This window comes from Pungitius pungitius, chromosome 1 (genome assembly GCF_949316345.1).
Source record: "Pungitius pungitius chromosome 1, fPunPun2.1, whole genome shotgun sequence".
NCBI classification, from domain to species: domain Eukaryota; kingdom Metazoa; phylum Chordata; class Actinopteri; order Perciformes; family Gasterosteidae; genus Pungitius; species Pungitius pungitius.
In genome coordinates, this window is record NC_084900.1 from 16,115,498 (window position 1) to 16,140,437 (window position 24,940).

At 46.6% G+C, this 24,940-nt stretch overlaps 2 protein-coding genes across 4 annotated transcripts; one reads left to right on the top strand and one right to left on the bottom strand.

Annotated features, from left to right (window-relative positions):
* Positions 1-987: 987 nt before the first annotated feature.
* On the top strand, positions 988-10,615 carry raf1a (Raf-1 proto-oncogene, serine/threonine kinase a). Of its 3 annotated transcripts, none has more exons than XM_037478271.2 (18): positions 988-1,497; positions 3,199-3,425; positions 3,552-3,664; positions 3,767-3,869; positions 3,996-4,153; positions 4,388-4,477; positions 5,322-5,475; positions 5,940-6,059; positions 6,206-6,230; positions 6,650-6,759; positions 6,962-7,079; positions 7,512-7,596; positions 7,695-7,871; positions 7,967-8,013; positions 8,133-8,251; positions 8,370-8,501; positions 9,328-9,462; positions 9,554-10,615. In XM_037478271.2, exons 2-18 carry the CDS (start codon positions 3,225-3,227, stop codon positions 9,692-9,694), a joined length of 2,028 nt encoding a protein of 675 aa, XP_037334168.2. In that variant the 5' UTR covers positions 988-1,497; positions 3,199-3,224; the 3' UTR covers positions 9,695-10,615. The 3 variants fall into 3 exon arrangements, with proteins under 3 accessions (XP_037334168.2, XP_037334169.2, XP_037334170.2); XM_037478272.2 differs by having other exon boundaries at positions 5,940-5,999; XM_037478273.2 differs by lacking the exon at positions 5,940-6,059 and having other exon boundaries at positions 989-1,497.
* A 3,027-nt stretch (positions 10,616-13,642) lies between these two features.
* On the bottom strand, positions 13,643-22,858 carry syn2a (synapsin IIa). The gene is made up of 10 exons (XM_037478310.2): positions 22,037-22,858; positions 17,925-18,074; positions 17,680-17,836; positions 17,495-17,584; positions 17,336-17,398; positions 17,079-17,221; positions 16,921-16,995; positions 15,916-16,018; positions 15,643-15,783; positions 13,643-15,260 (listed from the first exon to the last, which is right to left on the bottom strand). The coding sequence occupies exons 1-10, from the start codon at positions 22,375-22,377 to the stop codon at positions 15,126-15,128; spliced, it is 1,398 nt and encodes a 465-aa protein (XP_037334207.2). The 5' UTR covers positions 22,378-22,858; the 3' UTR covers positions 13,643-15,125.
* Positions 22,859-24,940: the final 2,082 nt, after the last annotated feature.

The window sequence follows — 24,940 nt, forward strand, 5'->3', positions numbered from 1 at the left end:
CTCCTACTGAAATGCAGTGGTTCTTTTTCATGCATTGTGGAGTACCTTAAGACGCCCCACAATGACGAAGCCCTGCCTTCGACCTCACAGAAACTGTATTTGGCATTTAGTTATTTGTCGGACGGAATATCTGTTTGAAAAATAAGGAAGTGTTAAGTTAGGGATGAATTAAAGTGAAATGACTTAGATTTTTAGCTCAATTTGTCTGCTGCTGCTTTATGGAAACAATGTGTGCTGAACCCATCAGGACGGTGTCGATGAAGCTGTTTTCATCCTCAGAAGGACCAATGAGCCATCTGTAACTAGGGCACCTCGGGGGACCCACGATGCTCCACGAGGATGGTGAACACATGGTGAGTGTGGACAGGCAGTGAGGTTTCTCACCTTGACAGAAGAATGAGCCGTGGGCTTGGCGAAGCCTAATGGTTAAGCCTGATTTCCTGTTTTGAACCCCACATTAACTAAAGAAGAAGCTGCATTTCTGGCTATTTGAAGGATAAGAAACAAATTGCGTTTAACTCCGATTTACCTTCATTTTCCTGGAGCCTACAAGCCATCCTAAAGGTGGAGTCTTATTGACCAGATAATATAAAATCTAATGTTGATATCAGGAAGGTTTGGCTGCAATGTCCTCAAATGACCAGATGGTGGCGCACTAGGAGTTAATAATGGATGACTCCTTCATTCTAAACCGGCAGCGGGACCTTTTTCTTTTTTCTTTTCAAAAGATACTGTTGCAAATTTTATTTTTAACAAACGTATATTTTTAAATAAATACATTAACCTGTCACACGCATCTGACTTTGCGGGGAAGAAAAACGGTCTAAGTTTATGACGTAGTGGACACGTCAAAGGACTTTAAACACACTATATGTCAAATATGCCAAATATAGCACGAGTCCAACCCTTTAAAACGCGTGCAGATGATTTTTTTTAGAGAGTAAAAAGGGTTTCGCCAAAGTGGGAGGGATTTAATGTGCGCTGTATGCGCAGTGCAACTCTTGTTGTGACTGCGAGGTCCTGTTTCAATCACTGGCGTCGGACGGACGACACCGACTCAAAACCTTTTCACCTTCTCCCGAACGACGTCAAAATACCTATTGGAGAAAGGGGGGGAGAAGAAGCAGCTCCTCGGAGTTTTAATTTGAAAGTGCCTCGCAGGGCTTTGAGAATTTCCCCTTGTCGTGCTACTTTGAGGGTCCGACGGATTTTTTTTATTTTTTCCCCTTTCACCACGATTCGCTATATAGTTAAAACTTTTCTTGTATTTTTACGTGGTGGCTCGTAGAAGTAGACCCGCCTATGACCTTCACGTCTTAAGATTATTTCTACACTTTACTGGATCCGCCATTATTTGATACACTCACACGCGCTCTGCAACATTTTCGACACTTTTTCTTTCCCGTTTTCCTTTGAATGCGTTGCAAATATGATGACGTCACCGACGCCACTTTTTCCCGAAGTTATGGCGGAGCACAACTGTTCTAACTTCTCTTGGTAAGCACACGAACACACGCACGCACGCACGCACACATACATACGCATAGCCTGCTGGCTCTTAGTCGCTGAAAAATAGCTGTTTTATAGAAAAGCGAAAAATGGTGAGGAGGCTCCTATGTGAGCGCGCGACCCCCGGCATGCATCGCTCTAGCCAGTGGGCTTTGAATGGAGAGAGTTCGCCTCTCCGGGGCCTACACGGGAGAACATGTCACAGCAATAACTAGATCTGCTAGGCCTTATGTCCAGAAAAGCAAAAACCAAAAGCGCACAAGCGTAGCCACGCATTTCGGCAGGAGCCGTATTTAATTCGAACCCAACGAAGGCGTGTTAAAAAAAAAGCCTCTCTTTAAACAACCCCCCCCCCCCCCCCCCGACCTGCTGACACCGATCTTCTCCTAAAAGCTGACCGACCTGTTAGCAGAGCTTAGCAGATCGCAATCTTGATTATTCGTGACCTTCTTTCTTTCTTTCTTTTCATGGTCTGTTTGAACTCTTTATTATTATTAGTACTTCTTTTATGGATAAATCAGAGCATCCGTTTTGAATGTTCCTGCTTCTTCTTGTGCTATTGACACACCGATGTGACAGCTAACCACTAAACCGGCTGTCAATCATCTCCGTGTGTCAACAGGCCTGTTGTGTTGACACACATGAGTTCATTTGCACTTTCACTGATAAAGTATTCGCACTGAAAAGGAAGAATCTGCTAAACTTGTGTGTGTGTGTATTCTTTTTAACTGCAGCTTCAGTGATTCATCTGTGTTGGAAAACAAAGCAGAAGAGGAACATAATTGTTTGAGAGTCAAACTTCGGTTGTTGCTTTCCCCCCCCCCCTCAAGCCACATCAACTGCTTTTCAAGAATGACAGACGTGGCGTTTAAACCGTCCCAGCATTATTATAGTATCGTAGTATTACGTTTTTCTTTTCCTACCCAACCATCTAATTATACCGTATTATATGTAAATCTGTAATATCTTTTAATGTATGTCTCAAGCTGCAGAGTTTAACAACACGACTGTGGTCACAGATTCTCCTAGTCCAAGGGGATTCGTAGATCTATGTTGTTCTGCAGCAATTTTTAGTACTAGTACACCCTCTCCTCCCCCCACCCTCAAAACCCCCCCCCCCCCACGTGGTATTCTTAAATCTACTAGTAACGTCATATCGCCACGGCGGAGCCCAGAAGTTATTCAGCGCATAACATCACTGAAGGGACCAGAACATACATGTTGCCTTCACGTGACACATCTGCAGGGTTTTGGGGACTGAAACAACCCTGGAGCGTCCCGGATCACGGGGAGAGGTGCACCAGGGCGAGATTATGTTTAGAGATTGCGTCAAGGAACTTCTCAATGCCAACACAACCCAAATCCATCTTTTTGTTTTTCCTGTCAGTAAAAAAAAAAAAAAAAAACACAGCGGAATTTGTTGCGGCCGACGTCGGCTTTTTGGGACTAAAAAAAGGAACGCCATTCAAAGCCACTTTTCAAAACTTTAAGGGTTTGATTCTTAGAAGATGGATGTTTTAACGTCTATTTTTGATTGAGGAAGATGATGGACTGAACTTATTTTCTTTCATATGAACACACTTAACCTCATTTTCCACATCCGTCGGTTCCTTACACAAGCCTTAAAGCATTTGCACAGCGACTCATGCATGGTCTTTATTTATTTATTTATTTTATTTCCCCCTCCAGACCATTGAGTGCACTTGGCTTTACTAATGGAGCACCTCCAGGGAGCGTGGAAGACCCTGAGCAACGGCTTCGGAATGAAGGACTCGGCGTTCGAGGGCCCGTGCCTCTCGCCGACCTCGGTCCAGGGCTTTTCCTGCCAGCGCCGCTCCTCCGACGACAGCAAGATGCCCGACTCCAAGACCAGCAGCACCATTCGCGTCTACCTCCCCAACCAGCAGCGCACTGTGGTCAGTGGATTTCTGTCCCCCCCCCCCCCCCCCCCCCCTAGCACGGCTAACTAAAGGCCGACAGAGCTACTTTACACCCGGGCAGAGGAGAGGAATTAACACTTTGTTGTTGTTGTTGTGCCTCAGGTGAACGTACGACCAGGTATGACCCTGTACAGTTGCCTGATTAAAGCGTTAAAGGTGAGAGGTCTGCAACCTCAGTGCTGCGCAGTGTTCAGGCTGCATCCAGGACAGAGGAGGTGAGCTCAGGGCTGTTGGAGACATCCTGCCCCCTCCCATCGTGCTGGCTTTTGTTTTTTCTTTCAGGTCACGTCCTTTTTTGATTTTTCTCTTGTGAACAGTAAAAAATCTCGGATGGATTGGAACACCGACTCCGCCTCCCTGATTGGAGAAGAGCTGCTGGTGGAGGTTTTAGATCACGTCCCCTTGACGACGCACAATTTTGTGAGTACTGAGACGCGTCGTCCCGCCACATCCTCGCGCTCGAGTCGCCGCGTCGGTGCCGCTGCTAAAACATCACATGAACATCTTGTGCCATTATCATCTTTGTTTTCTGTCCTTTCTTTTTAGGTCCGGAAGACCTACCTGAAACTGGCCTTCTGCGATATTTGCCAGAAGTTTCTTTTGAATGGTTTTCGGTGCCAAACGTGCGGCTACAAGTTCCACGAGCACTGCAGCACCAAAGTGCCCACCATGTGTGTGGACTGGAGCAACATCAGACAACTCCTGTAAGAAAGAGGCATTTCTGAGCATGACATCATGATGTAGTTTGTTGCACACATGCTTTTCCAAATCCGTTGTCTGCATAGAAACGTTTATTATGACTTAACCCGAACCCCTTTTCATGGAATTGCATTTTCGTGCTGAGAGTAGTATCTTATTGGTAAATCATTGAAGAAATCCACGCCATTAGCGCTGATGAGAGGAAGCGAGATAACCCGAGGTCCGCCCTGCGTCTGCAGGTTGTGTCCGGCGCCCGGTGACAGCGGCGCCCCGTCGCTGCGCCCGCTGACGTCTCGGCGGATGAGGGAGTCTTTGACGCGGTTCCCAAGGTGAGGCGGCGGTTTTGTATTTTTTCCCGATGTAAAACTCATCCTCCTATTGCTTTTTATTATCAGAATATGAATTATATACCAAGAGCGCGGGAGCGAACGAAGGAGCATCTTTTGAATACGCTTTCGCTGAATCGAGCGACCGGAGTGATCGAAATGGACGTTTCTTCTTTTTAAGAGGCCTGTTCTTGTAAACAACAAATGTTACACACATTCATTCAACATTACCAAAACTGTGTGAACCCTGCGTTCTGATGCATTTCCTTCCACATCTGCAAAGCCAAGTTGTTTTGTTAAAGGGATGCTACCGGGGGGGGGGGGGGGGGGGGGGGTGCTCCTCTGACTATAAAGATGGAACAAGGAAACCCCTTCATTAAAAATGCATTCAGTTGTATCTGAGCCACTGGAAGTGGGCGGAGATGCGTCGGCACGCGCAGGAAGCCGCGACCCTTTGTCCCCATCGGCCGTTTGTCCTGCTCGACGGTGGTAGTTCTAATGGAATGAAACCCTGTTTGTCTAATGACGTCCTCGGCTTTACGGGGGCTTACCAGTCCAAGTGCTGATGTAACGAGGGGCGTGAAAAGAGCCCGTTGTTTCAGGAGCACTGCGAATGGTTAAAAGGCCCCCCTGAGCTGCCAAGTTGGCGCTCCCAAAGTATCAAGTTGTTCCACGCGGAGCGATCTCCAAACCCCCTTTTGAAACCCCGTCCTGTGTTGCCAGAAGGGGGATTGTTCTCTGGGACCGCGCCGCGTGGCCATAAGCCGTTTGTGTCGACGCGGCGCAAACCAACAGGCGCTCCGTCCCACTAACACTCTGCTCCTCGCTCGCCCCCCTCCTCCCACAGCTCCGCTCACCGCTACTCCACCCCGCACGCCTTCAACTTCGCCGCGCCGTGCACGCCCACGGGCGGCTGGCTCTCCCAGAGGCAGCGCTCCACCTCCACGCCCAACGTCCACATGGTCAGCACCACCCTGCCCGTAGACAGCAGCGTGATCGAGGTAACTACACACCGGTGTCCCCACCCCCCAACGCCCCTCCCTCCACTCCTAAAATATCCCCCGCCTGAGAGGGGTCTCACCCTCCTACGTACGTCTCATGCATTCCAGATGTCTCTCGGCCCACGCTTCCTTAACTCTGTTAAGTCCCCCACCTGGACGGGGTGGTTCTCCCCCCCCCCCCTCGCCTCCCACCACCACTGTTGACTCCCCGTTTCTGCTTTTCACCACCCGGGTTCTTGCATTATCACTATTTCTGCATGCCTTTTGTAGAATACCTTTCTCTATGTTGCGACCCGGCAGTAAGCTGGGCAGCCCTCTCATTATCATCATCATCATCATCATCATCATCATCATCATCATCATCATCCTCCTCCTCCTCCCTTCTTCACTCTCCTTCACTGTGTCCCTTTCCCTCCTGCGCTCCTCCCCGGGCCCGTTGTGTTGTGAACCCTGCTGGGGAGTAGCTAGACCGCCTGAGTGCCTCCCCCGGCTCCTGGTGCCGTAGGTTCTGGCTGAAGAGGAAAGTAGGTATTGTGCACTTCTCCCAGTCTTTTGTCGAGGCCTCATCCGAGAGTCCCGGAAAGGTTAGAAAGCAGAGCGCTCTGTGTGCAGACTGAATGGCATGCGTGACAAAAACAAAAACCACTTCTCTGCATCACACCTTCAGGAGAGTCAAACCTCGCCGTGCGCTTTCCTGTTTGAACACCCTGTTTTTTTCCCCTCCCTCTAGGATGCAATGCGTGATCACGACTCGGGTAAGCACATTTCCTCACATTCACACCTCCCTTCAGCACTAGTTTCTTCCTCAAAAATGTGAATGTCTCATTTTGGACATTGAGGCCTTTCAATAACATTTGATGAACATATGAAACGGATGCAGTAGAGGTGGTTGTTCAAGACTAATCTGCACATGGTCCATAACAAAATTGCTTTTACAGTTTTAATGTGTTGTCGTGGACACCATGACACTTAAGACTTAAGGCTTGTGAGCAATAATCCCCATTATGTCACCTGTGTGTTGTATTTGTCATTTTGCCTAATGAGAACTCTTATACATCTCATTAAAGAAGGGCGCTTCTACCCACCTGACACACCGTATAACACATCTCATTGTGCAGAGGGTAGTAAATGTTTTCCCTACACGCTGTCTCCTCCTCTCGCCGTGTTCCTGAAGGCGGGAGTTCCCCCAGCCAGAGCCCCACAGGCTGGTCCCAGTCCAAAGCGCCTGCGCCCGCCCAGCGGGAGAGGGCCCCGTCCTTCAACAACCACGAGAAAAACAAAATTGTAGGTCTTTTGAATATTCACTGTCTAGTCCTGCGTGCTGATTTGAAAAAAGCGCTGACTCGTCATTTGCTGTTTTTGTGTGTGTGTGTGGTTGTAGTGAATAGCCACTCAACCTTACAGAATACAGACTCGTTCCACCTGGTCATGTTTAGGATGTTTATACCTAATAAACGGTTCCTCCTTTTTATTTCTGTTGCTGCAGAGGCCTCGGGACAAGCGGGACTCGAGCTACTACTGGGAGATCGAGGCCAGCGAAGTGCATCTGAACTCCCGCATCGGATCAGGCTCGTTTGGGACAGTGTACAAAGGGAAATGGCACGGTAGGAATGCTCTTCAGACGGGGGGGCGGGGCCCACGCAGGTGTAACCACGGGCAATGTCGCTTTTCATACTGGAGGTGGGTCAAGAAGCCAAAACAACTCTAACCGAGTAAAACCCGCTTCGCTTTGAGTACTCAAATGGAGCTAAAAGTACTTAAGTTTATACTTGACCTGATGTCTTCATAGTTCCTGTCACAAACTTCAACAGGTCACATTCAGTCTCTTTCTGAAATGTGTCTCATCAGATGACGTTTAATTATTAAAAGCCCATTAAAAAACAGGTTTTGTCATTTTTATATGAGGAAGACTTTTTATTTTACAATCAATAATAGCAGTGTCTTTTTTTCAAATTATTATTTACGTGAGCATAATTGGGTGTCTCCTCATGAGGGTGCCTAGCTGCTCGGAGCTTATTTGAGTATTTCTGTTGTAGGTGACGTAGCGGTGAAGATTTTAAAGGTGACTGACCCCACACCGGAGCAGTTTCAGGCATTCAGGAATGAAGTGGCAGTCTTGAGGTAAGAAATGGCCCCAGACGGCGGTTTGGTGAATCTTCTTTTTTTCTAACTCTTGATCGTGTCCTCTCCCTCTTCCACTTCTGCGTGTCTGGCCGCAGGAAGACGCGGCACGTCAACATCCTGCTGTTCATGGGCTACATGACGCAGGACAATCTGGCCATTGTGACCCAGTGGTGTGAAGGCAGCAGCCTCTACAAACACCTTCACGTCCTGGAGACCAACTTCAAGATCATCCAGCTCATAGACATCGCCCGGCAGACAGCTCAGGGCATGGAGTAAGCACCCCCCCCCCCCCCCGCCCTTCCCCGGCTGACGATGGGGGTGCCCGTGAATCATCGCCGTCTTTTTTTCTTTTCATTCTCGTTTGTAGCTATCTGCACGCGAAGAACATCATCCACCGGGACATGAAGTCCAACAGTATCCTTTCGATCGGGTGGTTTCAGTGTGTGACGGGCGGAAGCACCCGGGGCGCCGGCCTCCCTGCGCTTGTCGGGCCTCTGTGTGTCCTCGGCTGTGCTTCCTTGACCGCGGCGTAGACATCTTCCTGCATGAGGGGCTGACGGTGAAAATCGGGGACTTCGGTCTGGCGACGGTGAAGGCCAGGTGGAGTGGCTCGCATCAGGTGGAGCAGCCTTCCGGATCCATCCTCTGGATGGTGAGTGACGCGGCCTTTTAAACATTTCACCTTTCACCGCCGCAAATGAGACGGGTCCGTTTCGAGGCGCGAAATGAAAGGGAACGGGGCGCGTTTACTTTTGTCTGTGTGTCTGCAGGCTCCTGAGGTCATCCGGATGCAGGATAACAACCCCTACAGCTTCCAGTCTGATGTCTATTCCTATGGAATTGTTCTCTTTGAGATCCTGACCGGGGAGCTCCCGTACTCCCTGATAGCCACCAGAGATCAGGTAAAGTCTCACCATTAGTTTCCCATTTAAATCTTATGCCCATTTGGAATTATCGCCTTGGATAAGCTGTACTGCAAAATTAAATTAAAATGTCACTATCTCGGGGTTTTTGCTTCAGTCTAAAAACACTTGATGTCTGAGACTGAGAACGAACCCAATCAGGATTTACCTGTTGTGCCAACTTCTGACCAAGCTACGGCGTACTGTGGAGTTTCTTCGCCCCCAAACCAGTTGTTAACCCGTTTAAAAACGCCGCGGCGCAAACAGGCGACACTTTAAACGATGGACTCGTTTGTCCCAGTTGCCGTTTTTTGTGCCGCAATCGTCTTTGTGCAAACTCGCACGTTTGGTCGCTTTGGTTGACCTGATAAAATGGGCCCCGGGTGTCGGGGGGGGGGGGGGTGGGGAGGGTTGGGAGCCACCGGGTTGCTGCTTTCTGGAGGAGGGCGGTGGCGCTGGCCTGAGGCCCGAGACGGAACAGAGGCGGGCGTCCCGGAGCCACTCGCCTAATTTTAGACCCCGTAACTCAACCCTGTCAACCCTGTTTTGTTTTTTTCTGTCCTCACGCGGGCCACATGACCCGGTCTGCGTCTGTATTCAACATGGTCCGGAGGCGGCGTACAAAGTGTCTCCCCCCCCATTGAAGGCAAACGGTCTGCTCCTATTTATCCCGGCTGCCTCGTGCACAGCGGCTGCAGTGTTTAAGCTGCTTGTCCCCTTCAACATCCCCCCCCCCTCCATCTAAGGATTTATCGTGCTTACTGACTTGGATCAATAGTTCCAACCCTATAATATAGAGCTGCTGTCTGTGACTCCCTCCTCTCAGATTATCTTCATGGTGGGAAGAGGCTATTTGTCCCCAGACCTCAGCAAGCTCTATAAAAACTGCCCCAAAGCTATGAAGAGGTTGGTGGCCGACTGCATCAAGAAGTCCAAAGACGAGCGGCCCCTCTTCCCCCAGGTGAAGCGCCGCGCAGCTGTGAACTCAACATGAAACCCAGAATGCTTTTCTCTAGTTGATCTTTGACCTGTCTCTTGTTTATTTTGTTTAGATCTTGTCCTCCATTGAGCTTCTCCAGCATGCCTTACCTAAGATAAACCGCAGTACCTCAGAGCCGTCCCTGCACCGAGCCGCCCACACCGAGGATATCAACATCTGCACCCTGACCTCCACCAGACTGCCTTGTTTCTAGAGACTCAGCCAGCGCGCCTCCTCCTCTCCTCACATCTCCCCGTATGGAGATATCCACAAATTCTCTACGTGGACAGAAAAAAAAATGTACACGCGTAAATTGCGCTAATCAACAGAATAAGTAAGGAGAGGAGAGGGGAGGAAAGGGCTCCGGAGTTCTACTTTTGGAAGGAAGTGAGTAATTGGAAGAACACGTGAAGAGGCGAGCGTCGGATGCATAGCACTGCATGTATTAAGAAGTATGCACAGGCTCCACGGGGGCAATGCATTTGGCAACATTTGTAAATATGCGCGCACGCACGCCTACCTAAGACAACGCGGAAGTGGACACTGAAGGAAGCTCGAGAGGAAGACGGACGTGTCTCTCTTGATTCGGGTTTGGTGATGTGAAGCACACCTTTTTTTTTTTTTGCCATCCGGCTGCCTTTTTTTCAGCTTATATGCCTTTAAGAGGAAGCAAAGCCTGGCCTGAGATCCCACACAGCTCGCCTCCTCTGGTTGGTTGTAATCCATCTAGCTTTATTTAGCATTGTCTCAAATGATAATGGCGTAGATATGGTAAGTTTTTTTTTTTTTTTTTTTAATTCTTTTTTTTGGGGGGGGAGGGTTATTTTGGAGGACCTGTAGCATGTCGAACAGCGAGCACGAGTGATGGCAGATCAAATTGAATTTGCATATTTTTCGCAAAAGCAATGGTTACGTTTGAACGGTTTCCACAGTGGCTTCGTAGCGCTCAGTAAATGATCCGTAGATACGAACACATTCTTATCAATGTGTGGCGGTTGTCTTAAATGCTTAAAATGATTTGGAAACTAATTTGTATTCGTTGTCTTTGTCTCTTTCCGGAGGTTAAACGTGTTAATGTGTACTTGGTGAGAGTTGTCTATTCGATATTTTAATAAAATTAAGTTAAATTGTTATATTTTCTTGTCGTGCAGCCTCATGGTGAAACCCCACACATGTGCAAGAGTTTGTGGCAGGGTGAAATGTTTGCGCTAGCCGTGGCAACGTGGAGTAACCCCCCCCAGGGGATCCGGTCCAGACGTGCCACTGGGGGATCCCTCAGTGCAACAACAGTCCTTCGGGGAGAGGGGGGGGACCATGTGGTGGGAAGAGGGGACGGTTGTATTTTTGTTTTAGTGTAAACATGAAACGTGTACGTCCTGCCGGACTCGTTTCAGTGCAACTTGTGTTAAATGAAGGAATATTTGCCGTGATCTAAGTTCACGACTCTTTCAAGTTGAAGCCAGTTTTTTGCCCCTATTTTCTAAAGCCTTGTCGCCGGGCGAAATAAAGCTGCTGTCATCAAAGGTGGAGCAACGTAATGATACCACGGCCATCGGCTGACCACAAGTCGACTATTTTTAGTCAACTGCTTTGCTGTGTGTGTCTCTCTGTTCTATTTCTGCATTCTGACAAACCTCGCAAGCTGGCAAAAAAGAAACCCATAGAGTCCAAAGGTCCAGTCGCCAGTCACTCACAGGGCCGACCGAGACAAACAACCTCACATTCACACATCATCAATAAAAGGCTCATAGCAATCGATTGGATTTCTGCCACGTTGGCTACTTAACTCTCTCTGTTATGACAATACAACCCATTATTTTGATATTGGAACTTATTGTTGTATTTGGCACATAATAAAAAACGGCAGCGTATTTTTGCCATGAAACTAAACTAACTTTAACTTACAGTAAAACTTGTGATTTTCATTTCAATGGCATCAGGAATTTTATGACAAATTAAAGGCACATCTAAAAATATACTTTATGTCTGTTCTAGGCCTCCTGTGCTTCAACTCTACCAGTAGATGGCAGCAGGAAACTGAATGTGTACCGGGTTGGCTTTCCATTTTTAAGGTCCCCCAAGAAGTTGCTTAGTCATTCTATCTACCCGGGGGGGGTCAACGAGGGGTCGAGGCCACTTGTGAGTGCCGGCGCTGAGGCTTGACCCTTGTGAACGTAGGCACCCCGCCAGGGGAAAGAAACCAATCAGACATTTTACTAGGAGAATTTGTACGTGGATATGTGCACGATTATAAACATTTTGATTAGACCTGTCACTCAAAGACAGCCTCCGACACATACAGTGAAGGAGACCGCTTAACTGAACTTTTAAAATGCAAATGCATGCATATTCAGAAATGTATTAAATGATGAGCTGTAGTAGTCGTCGCTTCTATCCTGCTCAACAGCGTGTGTAGCCGCGGCTCCTCGTTACTATTTATCAATATTTTAACAAGAAAGCGAATCAAATTTCCCTTTAAAAGGTAGAACCTCATTTGCTGCTTTGTCTCCACGTGTCACATAAAATATTTTGTGTTGATTACGTGTAACTGACAAGTAAACAAAATTACTGCTTCATGTGTAAGTTCCACCTCGACGTATACCTGAGTCGTCTTCAGAGCTTTACTCCGCTTGTAGGGATGTTGTTGGTTTTGTGTAGAGTTCCTGCCTCTTTATCTCTGAGGTAAGAGTTGGTTTCTTTGAGCTTGGGTCAACGACCAGATTGCAGCTGTTCTTGGTTCCTAATCTCCCGTCTGCTCGCTCTCTGGGCCTTCAAACCGAGTTCAGCCATGAACCTTTTAGCCTGGTTTTTAAAATCTGTGTTCACTCTACAATTAACACAGCTTTTTATCAAACAAATTAGAATAAGTGGATGACAACAAGCAAAGAGAAAACCTAATAAAAAAAATATTGATCCGCAAATGACCCTCGTAAACGACACAGAAAAGTTAGACGCTCAGCTCAATGTTTCACAAGTTTAGTTTAGTTGTGAAACATGAGCTGATCTGAAAGGGTTTTATCTATGAGATGTTCAGCACTAGGACAAAGGAATTGGCAAAAAATTGTATATCAAGCGCTATTCAGCTTTAAAGAACCCCTTTGGGCTGTCACAGCTAGCTGCTAGCGGTACTGCTACCTGAAGCTAGCACGGGCTAACGGTACAACGCTATGGGAATCTTTACTTCACTTTAACTTTGCTAACTGCTAGTTTATAAGCTGACTTTACATATTTCCCAGTTTGGAGAAATAAAGCATCCGTAGCGTAAACGCTACCAAACACAGCTGTATATTCATATATATATATATATATATATATATATATATATTCAGTATGTTTTCAAGTCATTCCAGACAATAAGAATTATTCAATTAAAAGACAAGAAAACATTGAGAGGACACACTATGATAGTAAATATGTGATGTAATGTGTTTTTGAGGCATATTGTGCCCCTCATTAATGTTAATGAAGCGGACAACAAATTAGAAACACATAATATATAGTTTATCACTGAAAAACCTTGAGGCTTCCACCTTAAGATATTTGTGATGTTAACTCTGATGACTCAGCGAAGAATAAAGTTTAAAACATGATGGTTAATGTTCATAACGTTTGAATCGTCAGATTGATTTTTAATAGATGCAAATACAATAACCCGGAGTCTGCAAAATAAAAACGAGAAGTGTGAATATGTGTGTCTAGAGATATCACTTTAGGCACTGGAAGGCAGTAGAGTGTGTATGATGTGTTAAGAGTGGTGTTTTCCTTAAGAAATAACATGACAACATCACACATAAGAGGAGACAGACCAACTATTGCAAAGGAAGCTTTATTGCCAGTGACAGAAGGGAAATATCCTGAATGGACTTTCTTTTTTCCACAATATATTGTACTCTGATCTTAGTTTAAACACTGGTTTTAAACATATATTTAGCAAGTTATCATGGCCCTTCGTAGTTAAAGGTCTGCACGCTCCTCCCTTGTAAATCGACGCCATGGCATGATTCCTATTAAACAGAACAACACACCCATAAAGCCTCAAGCATGGCTTTCACAAGGATACGCTCACAGATACGATGCCACTTCAAACTATTTGGGAAAAAGAATTGCACACAGAGCTTGCTGAAAATATCATATATTATAATAACAATAAATTGTTGGGAAAACAGTACACATTTCTTTTTACAGTTGATTTGGTTGCTTTTTAGCTGTTTCACCATTTAGGGTATTAGGGTATGTATGAAATTACCTGTGTGACATTTTCGACTATATGTATATAGCTTTTTGAATGAATTCGACGGAAGATCTGAATTTAAAATAAACAGGTTATTGATGTATATTGCACGTTTCATGGTATAAGTGTTGCATCTTTGAATGGGCCCATGCCCGCAGTAAGCCTCTCGAAGAATTGCACTGTTGTCATGGCAACACCACCACCACTATCCAATATCCAGTGTGTGAGGGCTGGAGGGGAGGGGGGGGGGGCAGGGGGAAGGCAGACATTACCTTTTCATTATCAGCCGTAATGTTTGCCTCCACACACAACCAAACACAAAAAACACAGCCAAAGACATGTTGAATACAGCATCAGCTCACTGCAATGTGATCTACAGCAGAATCGCCCAGGAATGCTCTGGTGAGATTGCACACTCCATGTGACAGACTGCAGTAATAACAGTCCCCTCACGGATATTTACATTGTGGGTTACTGTAGTGCAAAGACTGATTGAAAGTAAGTCATTTATTCTTTGGTTAAAAATGATATAAATATATTTCTGTAGCGTGTGCAGACACCTGCACAACATCCTACGTAATAAAATCTTGAATAAATCTAATTTGATCTATTTCTCACATGCCCGTTTATTAGTATCCTCACTCTACGTTTTGTATTTTCTGGTGACATTCTGACAATAAAGTTGTAAAATTTACTCTTTAGAAAGGCCACATACTGTATGACTGTATTGTGTATTGTATGTGTGCGCACACTGTTTGGTAATGAATACACTTATCCTGTTGAACTCATATAATATGCATTTCTAATGACACATTCACAATGCATGAATCACAGGGAACACAGCTAGGGAAAAACATGCAACAGATGTTACATCCCACTTGATCAATAACTAACTTGCACCTTCCTTTGTATCGATCATGCAAAACAAAAATAAATATCTATTAGTATATGAAAATAATCACCACACGCTCACATACTGTATACACACTGATATGTACACACACGTTTGAACAATATCTAGGTTCACACCAAAATAGAAAACAGAAATGGAGCTGAGGCAAATAAAAGATTTATATAGCTGGGGTCCAACAGGTAGCATAGAGCAGCACTGAAGTGTAGGCACCATCTGCTTTTTACACCATCGAAATAAAATAAAAAAAACACAGCTACCGAAACACAGCGACTCATACGAGCACACAAACAGGTCAACGAGTAGACGGTACAATTTGACACTGCATAGAGTTTAAAAACACAGTCCGGCGCCCAGCTGCACCGCGCTCACGTCACCCAGATCTGACCCTAGATACGTCGGCGTCCACTAACACGCACACACACAGACAAACGTCCCCGCTTGTGTTCGGCTGAGGTACGTCGCCGTTATCGGGAGGCTTCCTCGCTTTCTCCCGGACTGGACTCAGTTGGCCTGGACCGGTTTTGGACCCACTGCGACGCCGTTACAGTCGAGGATGTACTGCAGGCAGCCCTGAGGCGGATGCCCGGCGCCGTTTTTAACGGGTTCGCCGACGAGCTCTCCCTTCTGGCCGGCTCCCTGAAAGTGACAAAGAGACGACTCGTTCAGAGCGGCGCGCTGGTGTGGGGGTTCAGCTAGCACTGCCGCCTCACAGCAAGAAGGTCATGGGTTCAAAGCCACCCAGCAGCCTTTCTGCTTGGAGTCCTCCCCGGGTTCCCTCTGGGTGCTCCGGCTTCCTCCCACAGTCCGAAGACACGCTCAGTGGTTGCTCTAAATTGGTGAGTGAATGGTTGTGTCTCCATGTCAGCCCTGCAACTGACAGGCGACCAATCCAGGTTGGGTGTACCCATTCCCTCGCCCAATGTTAGAGGGGATCGACCCAAGCCCCATCGTAAGGCTATCGACAATGGTTCTACACCGACACGAGCCTCTTGTTTCTGCTCTCCGGGCGTTACTATACCGGCTGTATGGTGGTGGGCCTCTGGGGGGCATTCGCTCCCTTCTCCGCCGTCCGGTTCATTTCTGCCAGCACCATATCGGCGATGAGCTGCCTGTCCTCGGCCTGGTGCTCCCCCACTAGGGGCATGGCGGAGCCCACCACCTGTGCCCCACGGGGAGAGAGAGGAAGTAGACCCCCTCGTCACACTCACTGTTTTACATACGGACATATTTGAGCCGAAGGAACAGGTTTAATCATGGACAGCTTTCAAACAGGAATATCGGAGACCCCTACCTCTGTGATGAAATCTTTGCCATCTTTCCCATGGATGGCTTTAACTGCGCAAATCTCCAGACCCCCGAATAGCTCTGAGCAGGTGTCGACCCACAGCTTGTACCTGAACAAAACGCATGACTCAAAACCAGTCCCAACACATTGAGATGCGGCGCTCTGAATGCCGCGGCTGATCACAGGAAACGGATCAACGCTGCAGGATTTGCTTGCTAGTATTTGCTTGCTAATATTTCACATGCAACAAAATCAATGAACCTGAGGTAATTTGGGGGGGGGGGTCTTGCAGGAATCCTAAAAACCTGGAAAATACACTCAAGCTCATGTGACTGTGGTGTAGTGTGTCCTTAACCTTGAGGGGAACAAGGTGATGCAAACTTCTGGACTTGTCCTAAATTCCTCATCCCTGCACCACTCTCTAGAGACGGACTGTGTTCAAGTCCCGCCTACGGCGATGGTGGGACAACAATCCATGGCTCTCCAGGGACTTTGTGTGAAGGTGCCTCCTTGTCTCTTTTGTCTCGCTAGCAGAAGAGCTGCTGTGCGGTGGGATGCTCTGCCTACATGGCAAAGAGGCAAGAACTAGGTTTCTACAAGCTGCCGGACCAAAAGAGCTGAGCCTTAATGAAGACAGAAGTGAGGCATCTGAGGGAGAAGGGTGGGAACTGTCATCCCGTCCAAATGTATGTTAGAGGCAAAAGGCATTTCTCAAAGTTAAGCAAAATCATTCGAAAGCATGTTTGGTGGCGGCTGTTGTCTGCATCACAAAGCTGTGGAGTACTATATCTGTATAGTGCTTGAACTTACTACGTCTGCTTAGTAGCACCTGGCCTACATTAGCTCAGAGCTCGCTAACTTGTCCCATCATTCTTCCAGTTATCACCTGCTCCCCTGGCAGAGTGCTAAAATAATCCTTTGACACGCTGAAATCGGATGTTCTCGGGCCAGCTCCACGCGTTGTGCAAATGTGTGCAAAGCTGTGTCTCCATTCGATTCGTCTTCACTCACCTATCAGTCATGGCCACCTGCTCCAGCATAGCCGAGCCGGTGTTGGTCTTCCAGTTGCCAGATATAGAGGTTCTCCTGCGGGATGCCGAGCACACACATTACAACACTTCTCTCGTTGACTTGTTAAGGTGCGACAGGTCAAGCGTGACTGTACGCACATGTAGGCTTTGTAGTCGGTGCCGATCTTCTGGATCCTGATGTCGTACTTGGAGTCGATGAGAGGTTCTGTGGTGGTGTAAGTCTGGGTGAGAGCCACGACGCTGGCTATGTCCTGGAACTTACTGTGATTTTCCACCTTTACCTGGATGATACACAAATGGCTAAAATTAATAGAACATAATCAATGAACCAATGAAAACAGAAATACGCATTGATGCATCTTTTCATACAACTACAAGGAGAAAATTCTCTTTACCTTTCCGATGCCGGAGTGGGCATGTCCGATCTTCACAACAACAGGGAATGACGGCATGGTCACCTGAAGTAAGAAAGTCCCGGCTTAGTATCCTGCTTCATACTTTAGTCTTGCATTTGGAACCAATCTTTGGATGCAGTGGGAAAAGAGGGTCCTCACCATCTCCTTGTAGTTTGGGTAGAAGGTCTGCTCAATCAGAGGGAACTTCTCTGCACCCAGTTTCCTGTGCGTGTTGATTAGTTGGGCGAACTGGACACACAAAAAGGTAAAATGCATTGTTCTTTTTTTGTAATGAATCAGGTCCCGGAGCACATGTGTAATGAATGGAGCTGCCGAGGGCTTACCGCCCACGGCTTGTCACACAGGTTGTAGATGGACTCCAGCGAGTTGATGCACGGGACGGCTCCGTACTGCAGGCCGATGATCAGGTTGCGGAAATCTTCATTCTGGGTCATACTGAAGGCATGTTGACGGATGAGGACAAAGTCTGGCTTGAATGACCTGGGAAATGAAGGATAGTAATAGGGATCAATCAGTCAGCCCCCATGGGTGGAAACACAGCTCATTTGTGTGTGTGTGTGCGTCTCACCTGATAACCTTGGTGCCATTTCTGAGAACTTGCATGTTGACGATGCAGGTCCCGTTGGCATGAGCCACAACGTTGATCTCATTGAATTCAGCCTGCTCCACTTTGATATCGTAATCCCCGTGCATTTTCTTTCCCCGGAACAACTTCGCCCTGGTTAGAAACAGAAACGATGTAAGAAGAGAATACGGATTCCGCTGAAGTAATGAGCGGAATATGAATGTTCAGTGGTGACTACACAGAGCAGACAGGAGGCCGCTCTTCATACCGCTGATGCACAGCCTCTCTAACACGTCTTCCCTTCTAACTGGCATCGATGATGGCGATAGGATATTAATATTAACACTTTTCCAGGCTGCGTCGTCTTCTAAGGCAGAGCCGTCGACAGCGCACACACACACACCAATGCATTTACTGCCACCGCTAGGACCATGTAGTGAGGGAACATAAAACACAAAATGGCTTTACTTTCCGTGACTTGTGATTCAGCACTTTTAAAAATAGAGCGTCTTTCCTTATTCTTTAGAAAAAAAATGACACAATGTCTGGATTTCTTCATTTTGTTTTCTTTACCGTTCCTGACGACATAATCTATGGCAGGAGAAACTAGTAACAATCAATACACTAAATTTGATCCAAACACGTACTCTTCCCTTCAATTCAAGGTTCATTTGTGGTTTCCCTTCCACATCTTAGTGCTCATACTTAAACTAACAGCCATGTGCTGCAGTGCAGCTTTTAAACTGGCGTTGAAGGACATTATGAAACCCTTCTCTTTTAGAAACAGGATTTGCACAATGTCCACATGTCAGTGTGGTAGTGTTGATGCATGGAGATGCCCTGCTGTGGTGTGTCCTCACTTCTTCTTCCTCTCGGTTTGCATCACCCCGCTGTCACGTTTCCTGCACTCCCTGCCAATTTAGCTGAATAATTCATTGGCTTTTTAATTGGGGCACAGGGAACCAATTGGCTCCAGAGCAAAACAAGCATTAAAATGTGAACTGCCGCTCCAACATCTGAGAGAATGAAAAGCCTAGTCTGCACTGTGATGAACGCCGGGGGCCAACGCGCTGTAGACCGAGTGCTTCCAAAGCACAAACACCTTAAAAAGGCCTCGGACTTTGCGATGCTTGAATGCGACGTTGGATCGCTAACCGCTCACTGACATGGTCACTTTAAGCATTCACTTGGAAGGTCCTCTGGAATTAAATGAGATGAAGAACCAAAGGAGACAAAAGGTGGGTGTGATTTTAATAGTGAGTAAACATAGTTTCTCAAATTGCCAAAACATCTTGTTACCGTGAAATCCTTTCTCCTTTTGCTCGGTACGTTAACATCTGTTAGACTCTCACACCTGAGCAGTGTTTTAAAAACAGCCCAACCACCCTGTGTGTTTTTCTTATTTCAAACAGCGAATAAAAAGGATTCTACGCCCCTTTTTTAAAGCGAGCGGCCTTTGGCGAGAAGAAGCGTCTGGTGGGTAGGGCGGTGGAACATCTGCTCCTTCTGTCGCAGGAGCAATTTATAGCCCAGCATCCCGGACATAAAGCAAACCTGCGGGGAAGCCTTGGGAGAGCGGCCTGTCTCCATCTGTGGCATCACTACGATTTCACATGTTTCACCCTATAGTTAATTATCACACAAAAAAGTCCCTGTTGAAATAAAGATATTGATATTTCTATGAGTTTGTACATGTTGGTGAGGAATAATTAAAGCATCTCATTCACAATTCCTCACGTGCAACAGGAGAATTTAAGTAAAGGAAAACATATTTTTCAACACCTACAATTGTATCTCCCTGATAAAATATGAAAGCACTGTCTCTCTACATACAGATATATCTTCTGGGATTTGACTCGTTTTAACTGAAAAATAGATGCTGATGGCAGAGCCAAACGAAAAAAAGGAGGCGTGCCAACATTACAGAGGACACTAGGTACTCAGCGAAGAGCTGCGCGGAAACAAAGGCACATTCCCCCTCAGCAGCTTGCCAACAGCTAAATAATCTCTGTGAGACCTGAATACAAAGCGTGTGGCGCTTCAAACACGCCTGCACTTTATCTGACTCTTTCTCCCCTGAACCATCCAGGTGATATTTGTTTATTACACTGTGGTCAATAGCACAATACCCTCATTGCACAGTGGTACTACTTTCTAACACACACACACACGCACACATGCACAACTCTAAATTGTGCACAAAGCAGACCTACAATACTCTGAGTAAAACAGTGACTTACAACCACTGGGTCAAAGGTTGTACAAAAGGAACCAAAACAATACAGGCCTCATGTTCATCTCCCCACACCAGGGAGGAGCAGCCATGAAATATATATGCAGCACTCAGACATAGGAAGCAGTTTCTAAAGTGGACTCCATGACGAGCTCACAGGCAGGTTGGATTACGTCGGGTTGGGCACCGCAATCAATTCTCTTTATAATTAAATTCTGCCTTTATGATGTCAGAACCGCCCTGCACTCCGCTTCCCTTAAACGAGCTGCTTTCTTTCCTCTCGCTGGAAATGCGCAACACGAGAATCAGAAGGCCGGCCTCCGGGCCGCAGACGAGGGGCTGATCGTGTTAGTATGGATCCACGGTTCTGTCGTATAGATGGATGGTCCCGCGCACACACACGCACACAAACACCCCCTGACTCAGCGAGGCCGATATATCCTGCTATTTGTTTGTTGTTTAGGGACAATCACCTCAGATTCAACATAAATTTCGCCGTATATGTGCATCTTATTCAGAGTAAAATGAGAGCAGCCATTACGGCCACGGCTGCATTAACCCCTGACGTGACTCGTGTGAGCACAACGGGGCGACCTGCGCAGATGGATCCCGAGTGCGACGGCCCGTTAGTTCATTTCCCTTCAGGTCTGAATACCAGATATTCAGATGTTGAGTGTGGAGGTCAGCTCCTCTGTGCTGTATATGAATAACTAAAGACAATAATGCCATGACCCCTGCGTCGTTGTGTACTTTTCTTATTATTTCCCTCTCTATCCTTCATGTTAAATCCTTTTTTCCCTCAATTTCACACAGACAACCAATCCACCCACAAAAACACTAAATCCACGTGTAATACAATGAGTAGTCAAACATAGTTCCTTGTTTGTGATAAGTCTCATTTTCTTGTTGTCATGCCGGTTCATATGTGTTGCGTTTTTTGTATTGCACTTTTACAAAAGGCAACCAAAGTGATGCATAAAGATGTCCGTTGATTCAATAGAATTTGGGCAAACACGTGGGAGGTCCAGCTGCAGCACGCACGACGCTGTGGAAAATATGTCAGCTGTGCAAACAAGTGTTTGGGGATAAAACGATAATCCTCTTTACCTTTCAATAAGACATCCGTCTCAACGTGAAGACCGTCCCCAAAACCTGTGAGCACTTGAGTTCTGTGCCACGGTCGAGTGATGGAGACGTTTGCTGAAAGCTACCTCGAAATAACCCCAGGACATTAAGCGCAACGGCACAAATGCCTCAACGCCCCCCCCCCCGGTGTCCTCAGTGTTAATGACACGATGGTCCAATGAAATATAACTGTGGGGACGGTGCTGGTGCTGCGTCCCTCTGCAAAGATCAGCTAATGGCCTCCTTAGTTACCACCCGCATGTCGGTGCAGGGCAGGTCATGTGACCCGCTGTCAGCGAGCAGGGGGAAACCCCATCGATGGAGGGGAAGCACTGCAGTACTTGCACTGCCTCCAAAGAAATCAGATACCTTTCCCACTGATGCACCACGCGTCGAACATCCATTTATAATGAAGTCAAGAATGAATTATTTCAGTTCGGTGCGTGCATTTTCTTTTTCCACTTTCTCTTTCTCCGACGTGTGCACCGACACAATGACACATCTTGGTGTGAATGTCACTGCTGCTGAGAGCCAATGCACCGTGTCCCCCTAAGCAGTGGCTGCCTCGTCGTATCACCCCAACGCTCGAATCAAACCACAGCAGCGGTGCCCACCCTCCTCCGCTGTTCCAGCGCTGGCTCTTTTAACCCTTTCCCTCACCGCCACATCAGGGGAATCACGATGCAACGACAACACAGAGGCCCCCCCCCACACACACACACACACTTACACAAAGAAATGATCGGAAAGGTCTTACCACTCCTGCTGCGCTTCGTCAATCACCAGCAGGACCTTGAACCTCCTGGATGTCGTGGCTTGGGTCTGCTCCACCAGCCCCGCCGAGGCAGCTGTCTGCTTGACGACGTTGGTGATGGAGCTGAAGAAGCCCGCCCCGGTGGACTGCGACTGAGGGGGTTTCCTCTCGGGAGCGGGGGAGGTGGCCAGGGGAGTGGGCCCGGTGGTGGGAGACCGGGCCGGGGTGGGGGACGCAGGTGGAGCCGGCTGTGCGCCGTCGGGCCTCTGGAGGTCGGTCATGTAGCCATTGGGCAGGTTGGAGATGAACGTGCTGTCCGAGAGACGCCGACGCAGATAATTCATGGCTGCAGACTGAGAGGGGTCGGGGGGGGAAAGGGAGGGGGAGGGGAGTTGAGGGCGGGAGAGAAGGGTCGACAAGCGGACCGGTTGTGGAAGAAGGAGGATTTCGGCAGAGGAGCCCCTGTTCTCCGTGTGCAGCTGATAATGGCTGAGCTCTCTAATGCAAACTCCCTGCGAATGCACTCCCACCCAGTTCAGCGGAGCATCCTCCTCCCCCCCCCCGGTGTGCTGACGCTACGCTCTCCCTCGACCAATCCCCTCGTCCGCGTGCCTTTCCTCGAGCACTGCAAACGATGCCCAGGCCGTGCCTCTCTCCTCCCTCGTCTCTCTCTCTCTCTCCTCTCCAACGTGACTGCCTTCCTCACCCCTCCCCCATTCTGCCTCAAAAGGCCCGACGCTTCTTCAAACCAGTGCATTTACAAAACAGGAGTTTCCCATGTCACTGCGAAGGGGTCTAGAGTCCTACATCACATTCCTCTCGCGTGCTTCTCCCTCAGCCCTGTCTGCGTGCACGGTGTCTTTCTGTGCGCGTGAAGCGCAGCCGTGAAATCTAAAATGGCCGTTTGGACTGGTGGGCAGCGCTGAATGAGGGGACGGCAGCAGCAGGGTGCTGAGGCGCAGTAAAGCCTCTCTCCTGATCAATTAATCGATCCCTTTAGAAACACTTTCACGGATTACATTTTCCGACAAGACTTTACTCCAAGAGCACTTCATCATTATCTGCTTAAATTATACCAAATCACTGCTTATACTATTATTTGGGTACTAAATGATCTGCCACTTCACAAAAATATTAAAAGCACATGTTTTGGAAACCTTGTTCATGAACGACTTCATTACTAATTCTGAAGCCAAACTAAAAGCAACATGGAATTTTAAAGGACCAATCATGAGTTCCACATCTTATCACTAAGGAAATGAACACCTGTTAAACCTGAGAAAACTCGCTCCGCAATCGCAGGATTTAATCTGTCCAGTGCTGCACTCGGATAATAGTTGAACAAATAAAAGGTGGTAAATATAGCATCAGGCTACAAGCAAAATAAGGCTCAAAATTACACCGGATGTTGCACATTCTATATATACTTTGTAAAGAGAATTCACGATTTCCAGTAAATCATCTGTATGTATGTTTGTGTAACGTCAGAAATCTGGATGGAACTCTGCTGTAGATAATGAAAGAGAAAATGTAATTAGTAATATATTATATAATTACCCTAAAAACTAATAGTAATAATGATGCCATTTGTCAAAGAGCTTCACACGCAGAGTAGTTGTTAAATCCAGTTTCAAACTCCACCTATTTATACCTTGTATGTTTACACTATCATGTCATCATATTAATATCATGTAAATCTGCCTGGTTACTCTTCAAACACAATGTTAGCTAAATCATGTAGAATTTTCTTATTTTAATTTATTAAAATAAATGTTTACTTTTTCAAATACAAAGAACAGATGAAGGAGCATGAAGATGCTGCCCATCGCCTGAATATCAACCACCTGCTCAGGGCCTCATCACATGCACTAATGCACAGGTCCACTACATTAGTTCAAATGATTTGTTTTTGCAGTTTAGGAACTTATTAGAATTAAAACATGATGTCATACATCACACAACCTACAGCAACACATCTTTAATGTTTAAAGAGAAACAATGATTATAATTCTGAGAAGCCTTGTGGTTCTTCTCATCAGACTGTCTGCAGTTTTCCCTCGCGGCTCGCAGGCAGCAGAGCAGAAGGTGCAGCGGTGTCTGAGTCTGACAGTGAAGTCCAGGAGGGGCAGAGTGAGCAGGAGTGTCATTGAAACGGTAAGCAAGCAGGTAGCTACATGAACAGGGAGGGGGTGTTAATCAGGGCGGTGCATGAGGATAGTGTGTGTGGGCCTTGCTGGGCCACAACCAAGATGATGACGATTTAACAGTTACCTCAATTAATGAATATTATAATAAGGCAACAAACATAATTGTTGTCGGTTGTTGCTATTATAAAGTCTGAGTGTCAGGTTGTCATTTGTCAAATTGTCACTTAAAAGTTACTGCACTCAGTTAGCTAAAGTCAAGTTTTGTAGCTAGCAGAGCTGAGAATTCACTTATTCAATTGCAACTTGGGATATTCTAATGTAAACATTTAAATCTCATAAGGTCGACGGGTCTTCTTCTCTAGAAAAAAAAGTAAATGATGCCATTATATTTTTAATTATTACTCGCCCACAATGAGTTACACGTTAGAAGAGGTCGCTAATGTATGTTATTTAGGGGTTAAAAACCCGCTTTGCATTTTGAAAGCTGTATATTCAAATAACTAGATATTTTCTAATGTTTCTTCTGAATTTCCAATATCAACAATGTGCAATATTACGGCAAGTGAATACTCTAAATATTATATATATATATATATATTATATATATATATATATATATATATATTATCAAGACTTTTTGTGTGAGTAATTTGTTTGTATAGGTTTTTTATGGGAAGTATCTCAACAATTAGAGGTAAATGTTGTTTGGTGTCACATTAAAGAGGGGTTTGTGCTCATTAAAGGGATAGTTCACCCAAAA